This window comes from Salvelinus namaycush, chromosome 36, assembly GCF_016432855.1.
Source record: "Salvelinus namaycush isolate Seneca chromosome 36, SaNama_1.0, whole genome shotgun sequence".
In the NCBI taxonomy this organism is placed as follows: Eukaryota; Metazoa; Chordata; class Actinopteri; order Salmoniformes; family Salmonidae; genus Salvelinus; species Salvelinus namaycush.
The window spans coordinates 5,079,948-5,098,109 of NC_052342.1; the positions used below are offsets into that span (position 1 = coordinate 5,079,948).

At 45.5% G+C, this 18,162-nt stretch overlaps 1 protein-coding gene across 1 annotated transcript in view; it reads right to left on the bottom strand.

Annotated features, from left to right (window-relative positions):
• Positions 1-229: 229 nt before the first annotated feature.
• The window catches only part of LOC120030443 (actin filament-associated protein 1-like), a 54,304-nt gene continuing 36,371 nt past the window's right edge, over positions 230-18,162 (bottom strand). Inside the window, exons 8-17 of the mRNA XM_038975846.1 lie at positions 16,259-16,340; positions 12,897-13,040; positions 10,965-11,176; positions 10,484-10,629; positions 7,746-7,860; positions 4,286-4,421; positions 2,788-2,952; positions 2,122-2,312; positions 1,477-1,644; positions 230-1,217 (exon numbers count right to left, since the gene is read on the bottom strand). Of these exons, the coding sequence (XP_038831774.1) occupies positions 1,191-1,217; positions 1,477-1,644; positions 2,122-2,312; positions 2,788-2,952; positions 4,286-4,421; positions 7,746-7,860; positions 10,484-10,629; positions 10,965-11,176; positions 12,897-13,040; positions 16,259-16,340 (1,386 nt within the window). The 3' untranslated portion in view covers positions 230-1,190. The remainder of the gene's footprint in view (positions 1,218-1,476; positions 1,645-2,121; positions 2,313-2,787; positions 2,953-4,285; positions 4,422-7,745; positions 7,861-10,483; positions 10,630-10,964; positions 11,177-12,896; positions 13,041-16,258; positions 16,341-18,162) is intronic.

An 18,162-nucleotide genomic window follows, 5' to 3' on the forward strand; every position in this document is an offset into this window, starting at 1 on the left:
CGCTCACTCACACACAAGCCACAAACACGCTCACTCACACACACACACACACACACACACACAGTCGTGCGCACTAACACACAAGCCACAAACACGCTCACTCACACACAAGCCACAAACACGCTCACTCACACACACACACACACACACAGTCGTGCGCACTAACACACAAGCCACAAACACGCTCACTCACACACAAGCCACAAACACGCTCACTCACACACAAGCCACAAACACGATCACTCACACACACACAGTCGTGCGCACTAACACACAAGCCACACATACACACACACACCAGATCAGATCACAGGGCTACAGTACACCAGTGGCATGATTAAAAGAGCTGGGCCGAGGCTCCTGGTTGTCAAGCTTAAATAGAAGAGGCCACGTTACTTGAGGTTTTAGGAGTTTTCCAACTCGCCGGGACAGGACCACGCCTTAGCCTGACCTGCACTTCACTGAGTGGAGCGTTCCAACGGCCCACTCACAAGCATCAACCAGTAGGGAGTAGGTGCGTTGCTGGTTCGATGACCTGCAAATCATCCGAATTGCCTAACAGTGAGACTGATGATTCGATTAACCCATTTAGATGACGTGCACATTAGTGGCGCAGTGCCGTTACCACTCGAAAACATATGCTCGTGAACTAGAGAGCCTCCAACTGAGTAGGAAAGATAACCTGGGCGCCTACGGAGAGCCAGCTACACTATAAAACAAGCATTAAATATTATCAATATAAATAATCACAGGGATGTTTACTTAATAAACATTTACAAATAAATACTTGGTTTTGCACTTGATTTTTGAACCCCAAGAGTTGTAGAAACCAGATTTGTATGTGATGGAGAAACAGATCACAGAAGACCGTCTATGATTGGATGTCTGCTTGAAAAGAAAGAAAATGATTGGACGAATACCAAACCGCACGACAGAGTGGTTCAAACATGCCAGATATAATACACGGTATTATACAATAGTAAGCTACAAAAAGAGTGCTATTTCTTTATGTTTTGGAAATAAAGTATACTCAAATCAGCATTGTCCTTATTGTCTTTCTGGTTGGCTATGCTACGATTGTAGTGTCCTCCTCTTCAACCTTCTTCCCCATGTGAAAAGTTAATAAATATATACACACACACACAAAAAATAAGCTAGTACAATAGGATCGTTGTGAAGAGAGTTGCTGCTTATGTGCCCGTCTTCATCTCCCATTCCTGCAACAAAAGGGAACAGTGACTGTGCTTGGGTGTCAGGATATCAATGCAAATGCATGCAAATAATACAGCACATACAAACGCATGTACTTACAGTTACATGCAACTAAATGCAAATTCAGTATAGTCATTGGACTGGGATGTGTGGCAATAGATGTGTGTGTGTGTGTGTGTGTCAGTTGTGTGGCAATGCAGTTGACTGAGTGCTGACTGTGTTCCGAGCGTGTGTGTGTGTGTGTGTTCTCTGTAACTCTCTCACCTTGGCCTTCCTGAGGACGTGGCCGCGGACGGTCGAGGGTTTCTGATTGGCCGTTCTGCGGAGGAGGGAGGCGCTGTTGACGGGCAGGGTAGAACAGCTCTCTGTGTCGCTGGTGTCACAGCTGGAGATGGGAGAGTTCTCTAGGGTACGCCTCAGCAACACTGGGGACTGGACACACACAGATGCACACCATTCAGAGTCAGCAGCAACATTTTCAACACTTTATCAAAAGCCTGTTGACTGTTTGTCAGCGGTATGTTGGGCATATTGCTTGCACCAGACAAGTTTTTGAAATGCAGACGGAGAAATGCACACAAGGTAAAAAGAAAAGTCCCTTCAGACTATCTAGAAGACTAATTTACATGGACAAAATGCTTTTGTCTGTTCATTATTCAAGAGAAGGACACCTTTTTACAGTATTGAGACTCAGCCATAGGTCATGGTCGGTATAGCCAGAAGAGGGCTGGGTCCTCTAGGTTTCTTCCTAGATTCCTGCCTTTCTAGGGAGTTTTTCCTAGCCACCGTGCTTCTACATCTGCATTGCTTGCTCTTAGGGGTTTTAGGCTGGGTTTCTGTAAAGCACTTTGTGACAACTGCTGATGTTAAAAGTCTTTATAAAATAAATGTGATTGATTGAGGTCTAACCTGCGGGCTGGAGGTGCCAGACTTGGGCTCAATGGTGAGTCCCAGGGTGACTCCTCCACTCAGGGCCTTCTTCAGACTCTCCTTGACCTCCGTCAGCTCCAGCTCCAGGCTCACCCTCTCGTCCTCCTTCAGCTTGCATTCGTCCTCCACCTTCTTCAGCCGCTCCACCAGAGACGCAGCGGAACGCTTACCTGGGGGAGGGAGGAACGAAGAGGGAGGAGGTTTACTCCCGGTTCCCGTCTTACCGTTATTGTAGTTTATTGACACGTCTCTCAGGATAAGAACGTCTGATACACGACTCCCATCTCTCCCCCTCCAAACCAGTCTTCCATCCCGCACCACTCGCTCCTAACCCTAATCCTCACATCCATGCCTCCATCATACACCACTAACTCCCACATCTCCACTCTTCCTTCCAACACTCATTCCATCTCCCCACCACTCTAAACCGCTCTTCCTCTTCTCCTCCAATCATTTCTCCATCTCCCCATACTTTCACTCCCACCTCTCCCCCGTCTAATCCTTCGTCTCTCACCACTTACTCTTTACCTCTCCCCCTTCTCTCTGTCTTGGTAAAAGCAGTGTGTGTGTGTGCGTGCGTGAATGTGTCGGTCTGTCTGTCTGTCTAAGTGTGCGTGTGTGTGTGTGTGTGTCTCTTTGTCATACCGGTGCTGGCCTCCATGGCGGTGCGCAGGTCTTTCCTGTCCTTCTTCAGCTGGGTCAGACGGTTCCTGATGTCCTGCTTCCTCTTCATCAGCTCCTCCTCTTTGGCCTGCAGCCGCTTTGCGTCCGCCTCCACGCGGTTCTTACCGTACTTATACTGCTCTGCACCTACAGGGGAGAGAGGGGATTTATGCTCTATATCCCTTCGCACCGTTAAAACCAAATGCTCATTAGGTGCCGGGAAACGGGTAATGGAAGGGGAGGAGGAGGGATTAGGGGGAGGGAGAAGGAGAGAATGAGATCCAAAAGGAGGAAAGGAAATATATGAAGAAGGGTGGATTGCTATGAGAGGGAAGGAGGGAGTGGTGAAAGAACAAGACCATGCTCATCAGAGTTCTACACAAGGCATAAACTGACCAGAAACCCATTGAACCCAAACCTCAGCCTATAAGCACTCCTTAATCAAACAGAGCAGATTAGGGACTAGGAACCGACCCTGCGGAAAAAAATACACCAAACAAGAATCCTTAAGCTACAGAGGCCACTAGAACCTCTCCACACCACTGAAGTATGACTGTGTGTGTGTGCGCCTGCGTGTGTGTGTGTGTGTGTGTGTGTGTGCGCCTGCGTGTGTGTGCGCGCCTGCGTGCGTATGTGCCTCACTAGCACATTAGCCTCTACGAAGGACCAAATAATCAATCAAACCACCACTTGACATCTCCAACCATCAATACATCAATATGGGCCTATTTTAGCTTGACATTAAACAAGTATTGTGTAACACGCACTAAATCCAAAATGACACATAGTTGGTATCCCCTATGAACACGATGCTTACAAAAGCGACCAAATATGAGAAAGTGGGTTCAAAAACTGTCGCGGTTCACACATTACTGAAAACACACAGACCTTCACCACAAAGATTAGCCTCACCAGTAACCACGGGTCACCCTGGCCAAATATTCACCCTGCTATTTGAACATCGACTCAACGTTGAATGATCGTTTGGGTCTGGGTATGTCATGGTAATCCTCCATAAGGTTGGGATTTACGGATGGTTTCGAGGAAGCCGTCTTCGCACCATCCAAAGATATTTACTCCCGCTGCTCCACCAACTGTAATTTGTGAATTCCGGATTTTTTTTGTGTGGCTCCAGTTTTCCTAGAAAGCGATCAGTGGTGGGTTTGACTGGGACTGAGGAGTGGGGAGGCCAGACTTCGTGTCTGCTAAGACCAGGCTACTGTTAAATATCACAGCTAGCAGACTGTATAAGGGCTGACTAGAAGTGACAGGCTAGCAGTAGCTTATGAATTATCACACTGGTATGTACTGTGTGTCATGATTTATAGAAAGACTCATGGGAATGGGTGTGTGTGTGTGTCTCTCGCTCGCTCTCATTCTATCTAGCTCTCAAACTCCCAAATACACACACACACACACACACACACACACACACACACACACACACACACACACACACACACACTGATTAGACTCTTACTGGAGTTGTTGCGTTTCACAGATGCTCCACCGGTTGTTCCATTGGTGGCTGTTCCATTGGTCTTCTTGGCCTGGTTCTTGTCCACCTTCTGTTTAGACGCTGTCCCATTGGTCACCGGGGCCTTCTTTCCCTTCAGCTGATTGGTCGAGAAGGAGGAAGAGAGAGAGCAGGCATTCACAATCTGGTTGAAATGCACAGTCCTAAAACTGTTAAACGACAGTTTGCAGCTATAATGAAAACCACTACACTGCAGTTCAAACATACAGTTCAAAATGGCCACAACTCACTTCCAATAAAAATCAACATTGCCCATCTAAATCCCCAGGTGGGTAAGATCATGTGAACTACTCTGTGCACAGCTGTAGAAATGAATTGCGCGTTAAACACATGACACTAAAAGTATGAATCCCCCTTTGAAATGAATCCCACAGTAATCCCAGCATTAGGCTAAACCAGCCCTATTGAACTGTATTCCCCTGGAGTGTGTGTGTGTGTGTGTGTGTGTGTGTGTGTGTGTGTGTGTGTGTGTGTGTGTGTGTGTGTGTGTGTGTGTACTACTATATAACCATGGGTTTGGATGTGGTGCTCTACCATTCAGCTTCAATGAGCTTTACTGAAAGCATTAGGGCCATTGAGCCGGAGTTGTACACCTAGCAGGATGACGTTAAACACTAGTGCAGGCTTTGTGGTGCAGGGATCCATGTTAACACCCCTTGCCATAAACACACACGCACACAGACCGATGCATGCAAGCACACGCACACACACAGATCAAAGCTCAACTCTACAAAGCCAAGTGGTGACTTATGCGAGTAACGGTGCTAGGTGGCGTTTCCAACTCGCACCCATGTAGGCTATAAAAATATAATTACATACATACATACATGCAGGCGATGGTTGTTGTACAGGCAAGGAGCAGTATAAACACACAGACCACACACACACACACACACACACACACACACACACACACACACAGAGATCAAAGGAAGAAAAGCCTCTATCATCTGGGTGATCTGAGGTGCTCCCACAGATACGCTGCCTAACACACTGCAGATATTCGATCCCCCCCCTTACTCCTCTCAATCCAACATCAGGCCTCTAGCTAAAGTGTTGCATGGTCAACGTCTCAGACCCTAACTAACTCTAACCAGATACTCAATCCTGGACAGAGTATTTTAACAAGGGGCTAAGAGCTGCACTACAGCAGGACTAAGCTAGCGGGGATTTTGAGGATAATGTCTCAAAAACCTGGATTCTGGGTGGCCAGTATCAACACAATTTTATTAAATCAAATGTTTCTGCAGGAATAATAAACGTAATAAGAATTGAGACTCAAATCCCATTATTGAATCCCTCCCCCTGCCCATTGTTAGGCATACCGCTTACCTCTCCCTCAGCAAAGACACACTATTACACTGACTGTACAAAACATTACAAAGGCCTTACTAATACTGAGTTGCACCCCTACCCCCCAGAACAGCCTCAATGTGTCACTGCATCTACTCTACAAGGTGTCGAAAGCAATCCACAGGGAAGCTGGCCCATGTTGACTCGAATGCTTCCCACAGTTGTGTCAAGTTGTCTGGAATAGGCCTCCCGGGTGGCGCAGTGGTCTAGGGCACTGCATCGCAGTGCTAGCTGCGCCACCAGAGTCTCTGGGTTCGCGCCCAGGCTCTGTCGCAGCCGGCCGCGACCGGGAGGTCCGTGGGGCGACGCACAATTGGGCTAGCGTCGTCCGGGTTAGGGAGGGTTTGGCCGGTAGGGATATCCTTGTCTCATCGCGCTCCAGCGACTCCTGTGGCGGGCCGGGCGCAGTGCGCGCTAACCAAGGGGGCCAGGTGCACGGTGTTTCCTCCGACACATTGGTGCGGCTGGCTTCCGGGTTGGAGGCGCGCTGTGTTAAGAAGCAGTGCGGCTTGGTTGGGTTGTGCTTCGGAGGACGCGTGGCTTTCGACCTTCGTCTCTCCCGAGCCCGTACGGGAGTTGTAGCGATGAGACAAGATAGTAATTACTAGCGATTGGATACCACGAAAATTGGGGAGAAAAGGGGGATACATTTTTTTTTTTTTTTTTATTAAAAAAAAAAGTTGTCTGGAATGCCGTTTGGGTGGTGGGCCATTCGTGATACACACGGGAAACTGTTGTGTGAGAAACCCAGCAGCGTTGCAGTTCTTGACACACTCAAACCAGTGTGCCTGGCACCTACTACCGTACCACATTCAAATCCGCTTAAATCTTTTGTCTTAACCATTCACACTCTAAGTGGCACACATACACAATCCATGTCTCAATTGTCTCCAGGCTTAAAAATCCTAACATGTCTCCTCCCCTTCATCTAAACTGATTGAATTGGATTTAACAAGAAACAGCAAAAAAAGGGATCATAGTTTTCTCCTGGATTCACCTGGTCAGTCTATGTCATGGAAAGAGCAGGTGTACACTGCACATACTACATGTTAAAGGGAGAGCTAACTCCAAAATCAAAGTTATTAGATGGAATTTAGATGCTGTCAATCTCTCCCAATAATTTGGGTTTAAGGCCTTGAGATTTTGTTTCATGCATATAGCAGGATCTATACAACAAATGGCATAAGAGACTCGACTTTAGACAATTTTTGAAGTATGACACATCTCAAACTTTGAATTTGAGGTGAAGTATCCCTTTAAGATGACAGAAAAGTATACAGTGTTAATTAAGGTTGCGTTAAGGTTAAGACAGCAGAACGTTAGTCACCTGAGTACCGGCTTTAGTGTTAGTGTTAGCTGAGGAAGAGGAGGAGAGGAATTTGGATTTAACAGGGCCAGGGGTTTTGTGGTGGCTGGAGGAAGAGGCTAGGCGGCTGGGCTTGGGGGAGTAGCGGGCGGCCAGCTTGGGCGAAGGCATGTTCTCATAGAGGTCAGCGTTCTCATACAACACCTCCTCTCTCAGACGTCGCCCTCCGGTGGCAGGGCTGGAGTATAACGCCTCTGGGTCCTTATGTTTAGAGGTAGGCATGCAGAGAGGAGAGGAAAAGAGGGAACGGAGGAGAACATAAAAGGAGATATAAAGAGAAAGAACAAGAAAAGAGACGAGAACATGAAAAGGGAATAAAGAGAGGGAGTACATTTGAAAAACAGCAAAAAACACAAGTCAGCAAAGGGGGAAAAAGAGGAGAAAAGAAGAGAGGAAGCCAAAGGGTTGTTATTGTTACAGGAACGTGAGCTAGAGCAGAGGAAAGCACTTGCACAATTATTAATCAGAGTCGGATTAGCGTGAGAAAGAGGAAGAGAAACAGAAAGACACCCGATGCAAGCCATCACAAGCAACACAGCATCCAGATATAAGAGTTGCTGAGATATTGCAGAAATATGTGCACTGATTTGTTTGTTTTCTCAGCGTCTGTGTGTGTGTGTGTGTGTGTGTGTGTGTGTGTGTGTGTGTGTGTGTGTGTGTGTGTGTGTGTGTGTGTGTCCTTACCGTTCCATTGATGGGCACATCATCATAGTGCAGTGCCATTCCAGAGGGGCAGGCATAACCGTTCACAGGGTTGTCCAGATAGGGGTTGGGAGATACAACACGTTTACTAGTGAAGCTGAGGAGAAAATGCACATATCCATGAGTGAGTGACAATACATCAGGGAATCGCAGTACAAAAGTTGTAGTTATAGTCCAAAAGTAAAGCACGACATAACATGTGGAGTCATGTGGGGAATATGGAGAGGTTTGTCCATTAAGGACCTTTATAGGAGGACACTTAGTGTACAACACATTAAGGACACCTTCCTAATAATGACTTGCACCCTCCACTTTTGCCCTCTGAACAGCCTCAATTACTCGAGGCATGGAATCCACAAGGTGTCGAACGCCACAGGGATGCTGGGATGCTGGCCCCATATTGACTCTAATTGCTTCCCTCTGTTGTGTCAAGTTGGCTGGATGTGCTTTGGATGGTGGACCATTCTTGATACACACGGGAAACTGTTGAGCGTGAAAAACAGCAGCGTTGCAATTCTTGACACAAACTGGTGTGCCTGGCGCCTACTACCATACCCCGTTCAAAGGCACTTCAATATTTTGTCTTGCCCACCCTCAATGGCACACATACACAATCCATGTCTCAATTGTACCGAAGCTTAAAAATCATTTTTTGACATATCTCCTCCCCTTCATCTACACTGACTGAAGTGGATTTAGGAAGTGACATCAATAAGGGATCATAGCTTTCACCTGGATTAACCTGGTCAGCCTATTTTTTGGAAAGAGCAGGTGTCCTTAATGTTTTGTACACTCAGTGTATAGCTGTCTCATATATTGCCTGCATCATACAAATAACAGTTCAGGCATTTAGTACTCTCTTGGGTATGCAAACGCTTTGTCCAGCCCTTGCAAAGTGTATTGTGTTATTGTGTGGGCAGGGCTGGCCTGCACACAGTGCTCTTGTAAAAACCCTGTTGGTCAGAGTGACACATCAAATGGCCAGAGAGCGGGAAAAACATTGGTCCAGAGATGTCCATTCCTAACTGAATGAGGTCAAGGCCGGCTGAGGGAACAACACACATACTTTTTGGGATTCAAAAAACGCACGCATACATTATCTGCCACACAAATGATTTGCTTTTTCTGAGACCCCCAATAGAGTGATAAAGTACAGTGCATTCAGAAAGTGTTCAGACCCCTTTTCCACATTTTGTTACGTTACAGCCTTATTCTAAAATGTATGAAATACATCTAGACACAATACCCCATAATGACAAAGTAAAAAAAACGTTTTTTTGAAATTTTAACACATTTATTTCAAATAAAAAACAGAAATATCTTATTTACATAAGTATTCAGACCCTTTGCTATGAGACTCGAAATTGAGCTCAGGTGCATCCTGTTTCCATTGATCATCCTTGAGATGTTTCTACAACTTGATTGGAGTCCGCCTTGGTCATGATTTGGAAAGGCACACACCCGAACGTCCATGCCATGAGGTCGAAGGAATTGTCCGTAGAGCGCCGAGACAAGATTGTGTCGAGGCACAGATCTGGGGAAGGGTACCAAAAAAATGGCTGCAGCATTGAAGGTCCCCAAGAACACAGTGGCCTCCATCATTCTTAAATGGAAGTTTGGAACAAATAAGACTCTTCCTAGAGCTGGCCGCCCGGCCAAACTGAGTAATCAGGGGAGAAGGTCCTTGGTCAGGGAGGTGACCAAGAAACCGATGGTCACTCTGACAGAGCTCCTCTGTGGAGATGGGAGAACCTTCCAGAAGGACAACCATCTCGTCAGCACCACCAATCAGGCCTTTATGGTAGAGTGGCCAGACTGAAGCCACTCCTCAGTAAAAGGCACATGACAGCCCGCTTGGAGTTTACCAAAAGGCACCTCAGACCATGAGAAACAAGATTCTCTGGTCTGATGAAACCAAGATTGAACTCTTTGGCCTGAATGCCAAGTGTCATGTCTGGATGAAACCTGGCACCATCCCTACGGAGAAGCATGGTGGTTGCAGCATCATGCTGGGGGGATGTTTTTCAGCAGCAGGGACTGGGAGACTAGTCAGGATCGAGGGAAAGATGAACGGAGCAACCTACAGAAAGATCCTTGATGAAAACCTGCTCCAGAGCACTCAGGACCTCAGACTGGGGCAAAGGTTCACCTTCCAACAGGGCAACGACCCTAGGCACACAGCCAAGACAACGCAAGAGTGGCTTCGGGACAAGTCTCTGAATGTCCTTGAGTGGCCCAGCCAGAGCCCGGACTTGAACCCGATCTAACATCTCTGGAGAGAACTGAAAATAGCTGTGCAGCAACGCTCCCCATCCAACCTGACATGGCTTGAGAGGATCTGCAGAGAAGAACAGGAGAAACTCCCCAAATACAGGTTGCCAAGCTTGTAGCGTCATAACCCAAAAGACTCGAGGCTGTAATTGCTGCCGAAGGTGCTTCAACAAAGTACGTAAACGTAATATTTCTAAAAACCTGTTTTTGCTTTGTCATTATGTGGTATTGTGTGTAAATTGATGAGGGGGAAAAAATATCTAATCCGTTTTAGAATAAGGATGTAACGCAACAAAATGTCGAAAAAGTCAAGGGAATGCACTGTAGCCCCTATCACAATGGGAGGCAGTGTGTGTGTGTGTGTGTGTGTGTGTGTGTGTGTGTGTGTGTGTGTGTGTGTGTGTGTGTGTGTGTGTGTGTGTGTGTGTGTGTGTGTGTGTGTGTCTAACCAGAAGGACTGCTTGGCCAGCTGGATGACGTTAGCGGTAGTCTCTACGTCTATGTAGTCGTAGTGCAAGGCAGCAGGGTCTGTGGTGGAGCCAGTCGCAGCGAGCAGCACCCCCAACCACCGACCCATACTCTCTGAGGAGGACGCCTGGAGAGAAGAGGAGAGGTGGGTTTGAGATTATTACGCTAATTTAAAGAAGCTAGTATCTATTTATTTATGTTAATACTATTCATTGGTTTAGAAAAGAGGTGTACCTGTGTATAAACTTCAACAACAAAAAATTACAAAAGAAGAGATAACTTTCCATCCAATCCATAGTATCACTACAACATTAGCACAAAATTGCCCTACGACACTGATCTAAGGTCAGACCTGACGACTTCCCCCTGACCATGAAGGTTCAGATTTGGCGAGGGTAAGCTGATCCTAGATCTGAACCTAAGATTAACCTCCACCCCGAGCCAATTGACCAACCAACCTACCTCCAGTACAGCCACCTCCTGTCCATTGCGGAGCAGGCGGAAGGCAAAGGGGTGTTTGGAGTCCAGTCCGGGGCTGACCTCGCAGCCTCTGAGGGGAAGGCTGGCCATATGGGTCTTCAGGTCAGCGCGGTCCTTATGGAGCAACAGCTGGTTGTCCTTCAGACGACACCAACGCTCACGCCAGCGGTTATTGGACATCACGTTCAGGTAGCCTGTCAATCAGACAAGACGGACCAGTTAGGATGAAAGGGTGGGGTAAAATGGCCAATAGCGAAAAGGCAGGCCAGAAAATGAGTCTATAGCTGCAGTTCTGGCTGTTCTAATTCAAGACATGTCCCCATACATTCTTTAATATAACAACACCTATACGACCAAATCCACCCTTGATATACAGTGGCAAGAAAAAGTATGTGAACCCTTTGGAATTACCTGGATTTCTGCATAAATTGATCATCAAATTTGATCTGATCTTCATCGAAGTCACAACAATAGACAAACATAGTGCGCTTAAACTAATAACACACAAATCATTGTATTGTTCTTGTTTATATTGAATACATCATTTAAACATTCACAGTGTAGGTTGGAAAAAGTATGAGCTTCTAGGCTAATGACTTCTCCAACAGCTAATTGGAGTCAGGAGTCGGCTAACCTCGAGTCCAATCAATGAGACGAGATTGGAGGTTGGTTAAAGCTGCCTTGCCCTATAAAAACACTCAAATTTGAGTTTGCTATTCACAAGAAGCATTGCCTGATGCAAACCATGCCTCGAACAAAAGAGATCTCAGATCTCAGACTTGCATAAAGCTTGAAAGGGTTACAAAAGTATCTCTAAAAGCCTTGATGTTCATCAGTCTACGGTAAGACAAATTCTCTATAAATGGAGAAAGTTCAGCACTGTTGCTACTCTCCCTGGGAGTGGCCGTCTTGCTTCAAAGATGACTGCAAGAGCACAGCGCAGAACGCTCAATGAGGTGAAGAAGAATCCTAGAGTGTCAGCTAAAGACTTTCAGAAATCATCTGGAACATGCTAACATCTCTGCTGACGAGTCTATGATACGTAAAACACTAAACAAGAATGGTGTTCATGGGAGGACACCACGGAAGAAGCCACTGCTGTCCAAAGTTTGCAAAAGTGCACCTGGATGTTCCACAGCGCAAATGGCAAAATATTCTGTGGACAGATGAAACTACAGTTGAGTTGTTTGGAAGGAACATGCAACACTATGTGTGGAGAAAAAAAGGCACAGCACACCAACATCAAAACCTCATCCCAACTGTTAAGTATAGTGGATGGAGCATCATGGTTTGGGGCTGCTTTGCTGCCTCAGGGCCTGGACAGCTTGCTATCATCGACGGAAAAATGAATTCCCAAGTAGTTTATCATCACATTTTGAAGCTCAACAGAAGTTGGGTGATGCAACAGGACAACGACCCAAAACACAGAAGTAAATCAACTACAGAATGGCTTCAACAGAAGAAAATATGCCTTCTGGAGTGGCCCAGTCAGAGTCCTAACCTCAACCCGATTGAGATGCTGTGGCATGACCTCAAGAGAGCAGTTCACACCAGACATCCCAATAATATTGCCAAACTGAAACAGTTTGGTAAAGAGGAATGGTCAAAAATTCCTCCTGACTGTTGTGCAGGTCTGATCCTCAACTACAGAAAACATTTGGTTGAGGTTATTGCTGCCAAAGGAGGAGGGATGTGTTCAATAAAGACATGAAAACATATACTTTTTTGTGTGTTATTAGTTTAAGCAGACTGTGTTTGTCTATTGTTGTGACCTAGATGAAGAGCAGATCAAATTTTATGACCAATTCATGCAGAAATCCAGGTATTTCCAAAGGGTTCACATACTTTTTCTTGCCACTGTAGGTTGACCTCTAAACCTCAGATATGACCTCTAACCCCTAAGAGGTGTCTTACCACAGGTGGGTATGTCCTCCTCGGCTGAAGATGTCTGTTCGTCAGTGGACGGCTTCTTCTTGCCCAGGCCAATGATCTTAGTTATCTTCTTTCCCGCCCCTTTTCCCAGCGTGCCTCTCTTCTGAGAGTCCTTCTTTCCTTTACCTGAGAGAGAGAGAGTGGTAGAGAGAGAGAGATAAAGAGAGAGTGAGAGAGAGGGAGAGAGGAGGAAGAGAGAGAGAGAGGGAGTGAAAGAGCAAAGAGAGACATGCTATGTCAGAGAGCTAGACCTTCAAGGTAATTTCACCTTTAAGAATGAAAAAAATATTACACAAGCCATTTGACCAGATTGTCATATCATTTGAAGATTTAGGTCAGTAATTAGGCCTCAATTCTACTAACCGAAGAGGCCCACAGACACAATGACGGTGCACATTCTCCTGCAAATACCGCTAAACTGGCCTAAACCCGGTCATAAAGCCTGTCTCTCTGTGTGTCTGAGTAGAAAATCTGCTGGTTGTCTGAGGGTTTTTTGGATTGTGTGGTCTGCGGCGAGCAGGGTTTGGTAGAAGAGATCCACTCGGGAGACTGCCAGAAGGGTAAACGAGAGATGAGCCACAGACAGAATGACAAGAATAGACGTCACATAGTTGAGAAGAGATGATGGAAATGGTCATTATATTATTTGTATGTATAGTGTGTGACAGGGAGATTCACTGACTAGAAATTAGTGTATATTCCTATAAGCTTTTGTCTTAAGAAAACTGCAATAGTTAAATTCTCCCAACATCTGCAGAGTTTGATCATCTGCATCATACCCATGTACATTATTACCTGTTAATATCCATTAATTACTACAGAATATGGTATAACTCCCCCTTCACAAAGTTGTGGAGGTCTCATTTTCCTCTGTGGAGTCGGACACAATAGTGAGACAGAAAGAAGAGAGGGGTTTCTGAGGCAGGGGTGCAAAATTCCCCGTGAATGATGTCATCGTAGTGAAGCAGCTGACGCTCGGAGTCTGGAGTGCTTCTGCAGACAGACGCTTACGCTGACACACACACACACACACAGAGAGACGCAGACCGACATAAGACACACACACACCTCTGCTGCCCTGCAGGAATCAACTCAGATCCTGTTACTCTGATAATGATATCTACCATGGCGACAAATCTTATTAAATATGTGGCCATTTCTGCCCAACCCCTGCCAGTGTTTATCTCTCACACACACACACACACACACACACACACACACACACACACACACACACACACACACACACACACACACACACACACACACACACACACACACACACACACACACACGTTAGACCCCGGGCCTAAGGTAGGAAACCAGACACACATGTGTGAAAGAGCTTCACTTTGGATGATTATAATTATTTTTCTTTTTTTTTTTGCCGTGAAAGACAGAGGGGGGGAAACTCTGATCAGGCTCATTTGATTCCACTGAGTCAAGTTCGCTTCTTACCAGCCGTGGAAGGAATGTGGCTGATTAAGCTGAAAAAGGGGTTTGGAGACTCGTTTCTCTCCCCTCAGAAAGTGGGCAGCTGGGGTGAAATGGTGTGAGAAGGGTGGGTCTGTGGTAGTTGTTTGGCATGGAGATGCAGTGGTACTGTAGAGATATGAGGTGATATCAACCACTGGCTCGCCACTGGTGACATAGTGCATGGACTCAAGCCACCATCCACCCCTACTCCGTGGGAACTAGATATGAGGATCAGTGCAGTGTAAGCAATATGGAAAATATTCAACCTAGCCTCTCAGAGGGCTTTGTGGAGCTATACCATACTCTTAGTTCTACTTGAAGTGCATATAGGGGTAGGGGGTATGGGTCAATTTGGGATTGGGCATCAAATAATAATAAGGGAATGAAAGCTGGGGAATAAAAAGTGGTAGCCAAACAGCATTAGCCCTCCAATCCTCCAGAGGGCAGTATCATAATGGGGCGGCAGGTAGCCTAGTGGTGAGAGCGTTTGACTTGTAACCGAAAGGTTGCAAGATCGAATCCCCGAGCTGACAAGGTCAAATCTGTCGTTCTGCCCCTGAACAAGGCAGTTAGGCCGTCATTGAAAGAATTTGAATACGAATTTGTTCTTAACTGACTTGCCTAGTTAAATAAAGGTAAAAAAATAAATTATAATAATAACACTCACAGTGTTATAATTGGTCTCACCAGAGGGAACACAACAAGTGCATAGACTTACAGCAATCTGTCAAAAGCCATCAGTCAGAGATCCTCCAATTGAGGATCGGTGTGCATATTTCAACAACAATCATGGTTTCCCAGCTGTGATATGCAAACTATTAGACACACGTCTATTAATCACAGCCTGGGGAGAGAGAGTCTGTGCGTGCGTGCGTTGGTTGGTTTGTGTGTAATGAAACCAAACACGAACAGCTCTAAATTCCAGAGAATCCAAACAAGAGGTCTTGACAAGTTAAATGAAAATTGTAAACCCCGCGGAATTGAGCTTGTCGAGCAAGCAGACGTTGAATAATCTCATCCTGCTATTTAGATAGCATCTCGGCTGTCGCGGTACTAGGTGCAGGAGAAAAAGGTTCAATATCAAATAAACGTTGAATAAATCCAAACGCTCAAGTCCATTGTTTCTGTAGCTAATCTCAAATCATACTCCCCCTGAACACACAAGCTGCTCTGACCCTCAAGAAAATACACCCCATCTCCAATCAACAGAGTATAGAGGGATTTACAGTCGGGTCAACACTGAAGAAACACAATGCTTCATTAGCATTAAAGCTGCAATACTGTGTGTAACTTTTTTGGGCGACCTGACCAAATTCACTTAGAAATGCGTGTTGTAGATCCGTCATTCTCATTGAACGAAAGTCTAAAAAGTGGTAGATCTGTTCTGTGTGCTCTATTTCTACGCTTCCCGGTCTTAAGTTTCGTTTTTTGCTCCATTACTTTCGGCTTTGAACACCAGCTTCAAACATCTGAAAATAAACTATTTATAGTTACGAAAAATATATTTCACAGCGGTTTAGATGGTGCAATGATTCTCTACACAATACTTGTTTGTTTTGTCACTGAAATGACTGGACAACGACTCAAATTTTAGCAACTAGGAAATGGCAGAGCGATTTCTGCACAGTGCATCTTTAAGACTCAAGGATAAAGAAGATGAATCTAGAGCTAAAACATGGCTTACATGTCATTACTCATTTAACTTCCAAAGAGGGACAGTATTGAACCAAGGGAAAGCCCAATTGAGAAGAGATTCTTTCACACCAATATCAAGAGTTTGTGTTCAAAACCAGAATGCCATTAACCCAGTATGATGTGCCGTACTTAGTGTAACTATCAAAGTATTCCAGACCCTTCCCTGGTCTCACCTTGGTCCTTACAGTCGGTGACGGTGTGTCCGTTCTCATGGGGCGGCTCGCCATCTGAGCTCGGCCTATCACATGACACCTTCTGCAATGGAGGAGTTAGAACTGTTAGACAGATATTTAAATTTGTAAAAAATATTTAACCCTTATTTTACAGGTAAGTTGACCAAGAACACATTCTCATTTACAGCAACAACCTGGGGGATAGTTACAGGGGAGAGGGGGGGGGATGAATGAGCCCATTGGAAGCTGGGGATGATTAGGTGGCCATGATGGTATGAGGGCCAGATTGGGAATTTAGCCAGGACACCGGGGTTAACAATAAGTGCCATGTGATCTTCAGTGACCACAGAGTGTCAGGACAGCCGTTTAACGTCCCATCCGAAAGACGGAACCCTACACAGGGCAATGCTCCCAATCACTGCCCTGGGGCATTCAAAACAAATAATAATTAGAACAGAGGAAAGAGTGCCTCCTACTGGCCCTCCAAAACCAAGTCTAACAGCATCTGGTCTCCCATCGAGGGACCGATCAGGACCAAACCTGTTGAGCTTCAGAGGCAAGCCAGCAGTGGGATGCAGGGTGGTATACATGCAGACAGAAATATAAAAACAGACAAAACACACATGCAGACACAAAGAGAGAGAGAGAGAAATACAGAGACGCACACACACACACAACCATATACATAAAACACACACTGTACCCACAGAGAATCTCGGAGAGCATCTGCAACATGTTATGGTTGAAATAATTAGGCTAGGCTTCTGTGTACTGTGCGCCAGCTAGGGAGCGCGGTTTGCCATTAAACTCCTTCTGATCTGCCTAATTTTCCACCACTGTACACACAGACACACATGAGCTCTGTACAATAAGGCTCCAACAGATCCAGTAAGTGTACCTGTTTTCTCCAGGCTATTGAAATCCAATAACACACTCTTCCCTTCACCTCCCTACACACACTGTGCCACAGCTGTAATTAAGTGCTATTTGGCACAACAATTACAGCTTTTACTGCAATGTGCTGCCCTGGTATCCTGCTTGCTATTAGGGCACACAGAGAGAGGCGAGGGGCCCTATGGCAGCGTACAGGGATGTGTGTATATATATATATATATACACACACACACATACACCTAAAATCGGAAGTTTACAAAAACTGAGTTGAAATGTATTTGGCCAAGGTGTTTCTCAATTCCTGACATTTAATCCTAGTAAAAATCCCCTGTCTTAGGTCAGTTAGGATCACCACTTTATTTTAAGAATGTGAAATGTCAGAATAATAGTAGAGAGAATGATTTAGTTCAGCTTTTATTTCTTTCATCACATTCCCAGTAGGTCAGAAGTTTACATACACTCAATTCGTATTTGGTAGTATTGCCTTTAAATTGTTGAACTTGGGTCAAACGTTTCGGGCATCCTTCCACAAGCTTCCCACAATAAGTTGGGTGAGTTTTGGCCCATTCCTCCTGACAGAGCTGGTGTAACTGAGTCAGGTTTGTAGGCCTCCTTGCTCGCACACACTTTTTCAGTTCTGCCCACAAATTTTCTATAGGTCTTTGTGATGGCCACTCCAATACCTTGACTTTGTTGTCCTGAAGCCATTAAAGATTGATTCAATAAATCGTTTGACATGTTTCTACTGACTGTTACGGAACTTTTTGACATTTCGTCTGCTTTTAGTGAACACGCTTCCTGACGTTGGATTTGTTTACCAAACACGCTAACAAAAATAGCTATTTGGACATAAATGATGGACATCATCGAACAAACTAACATTTCTTGTGGAAGTGGGAGTCCTGGGAGTGCATTCCGACGAAGATCAGCAAAGGTAAGTGAAGATTTATAATGCTTTTTATGAGTTTTGTTGACTGCACAACTTGGTGGGTACCTGTATGGCTTGCTTT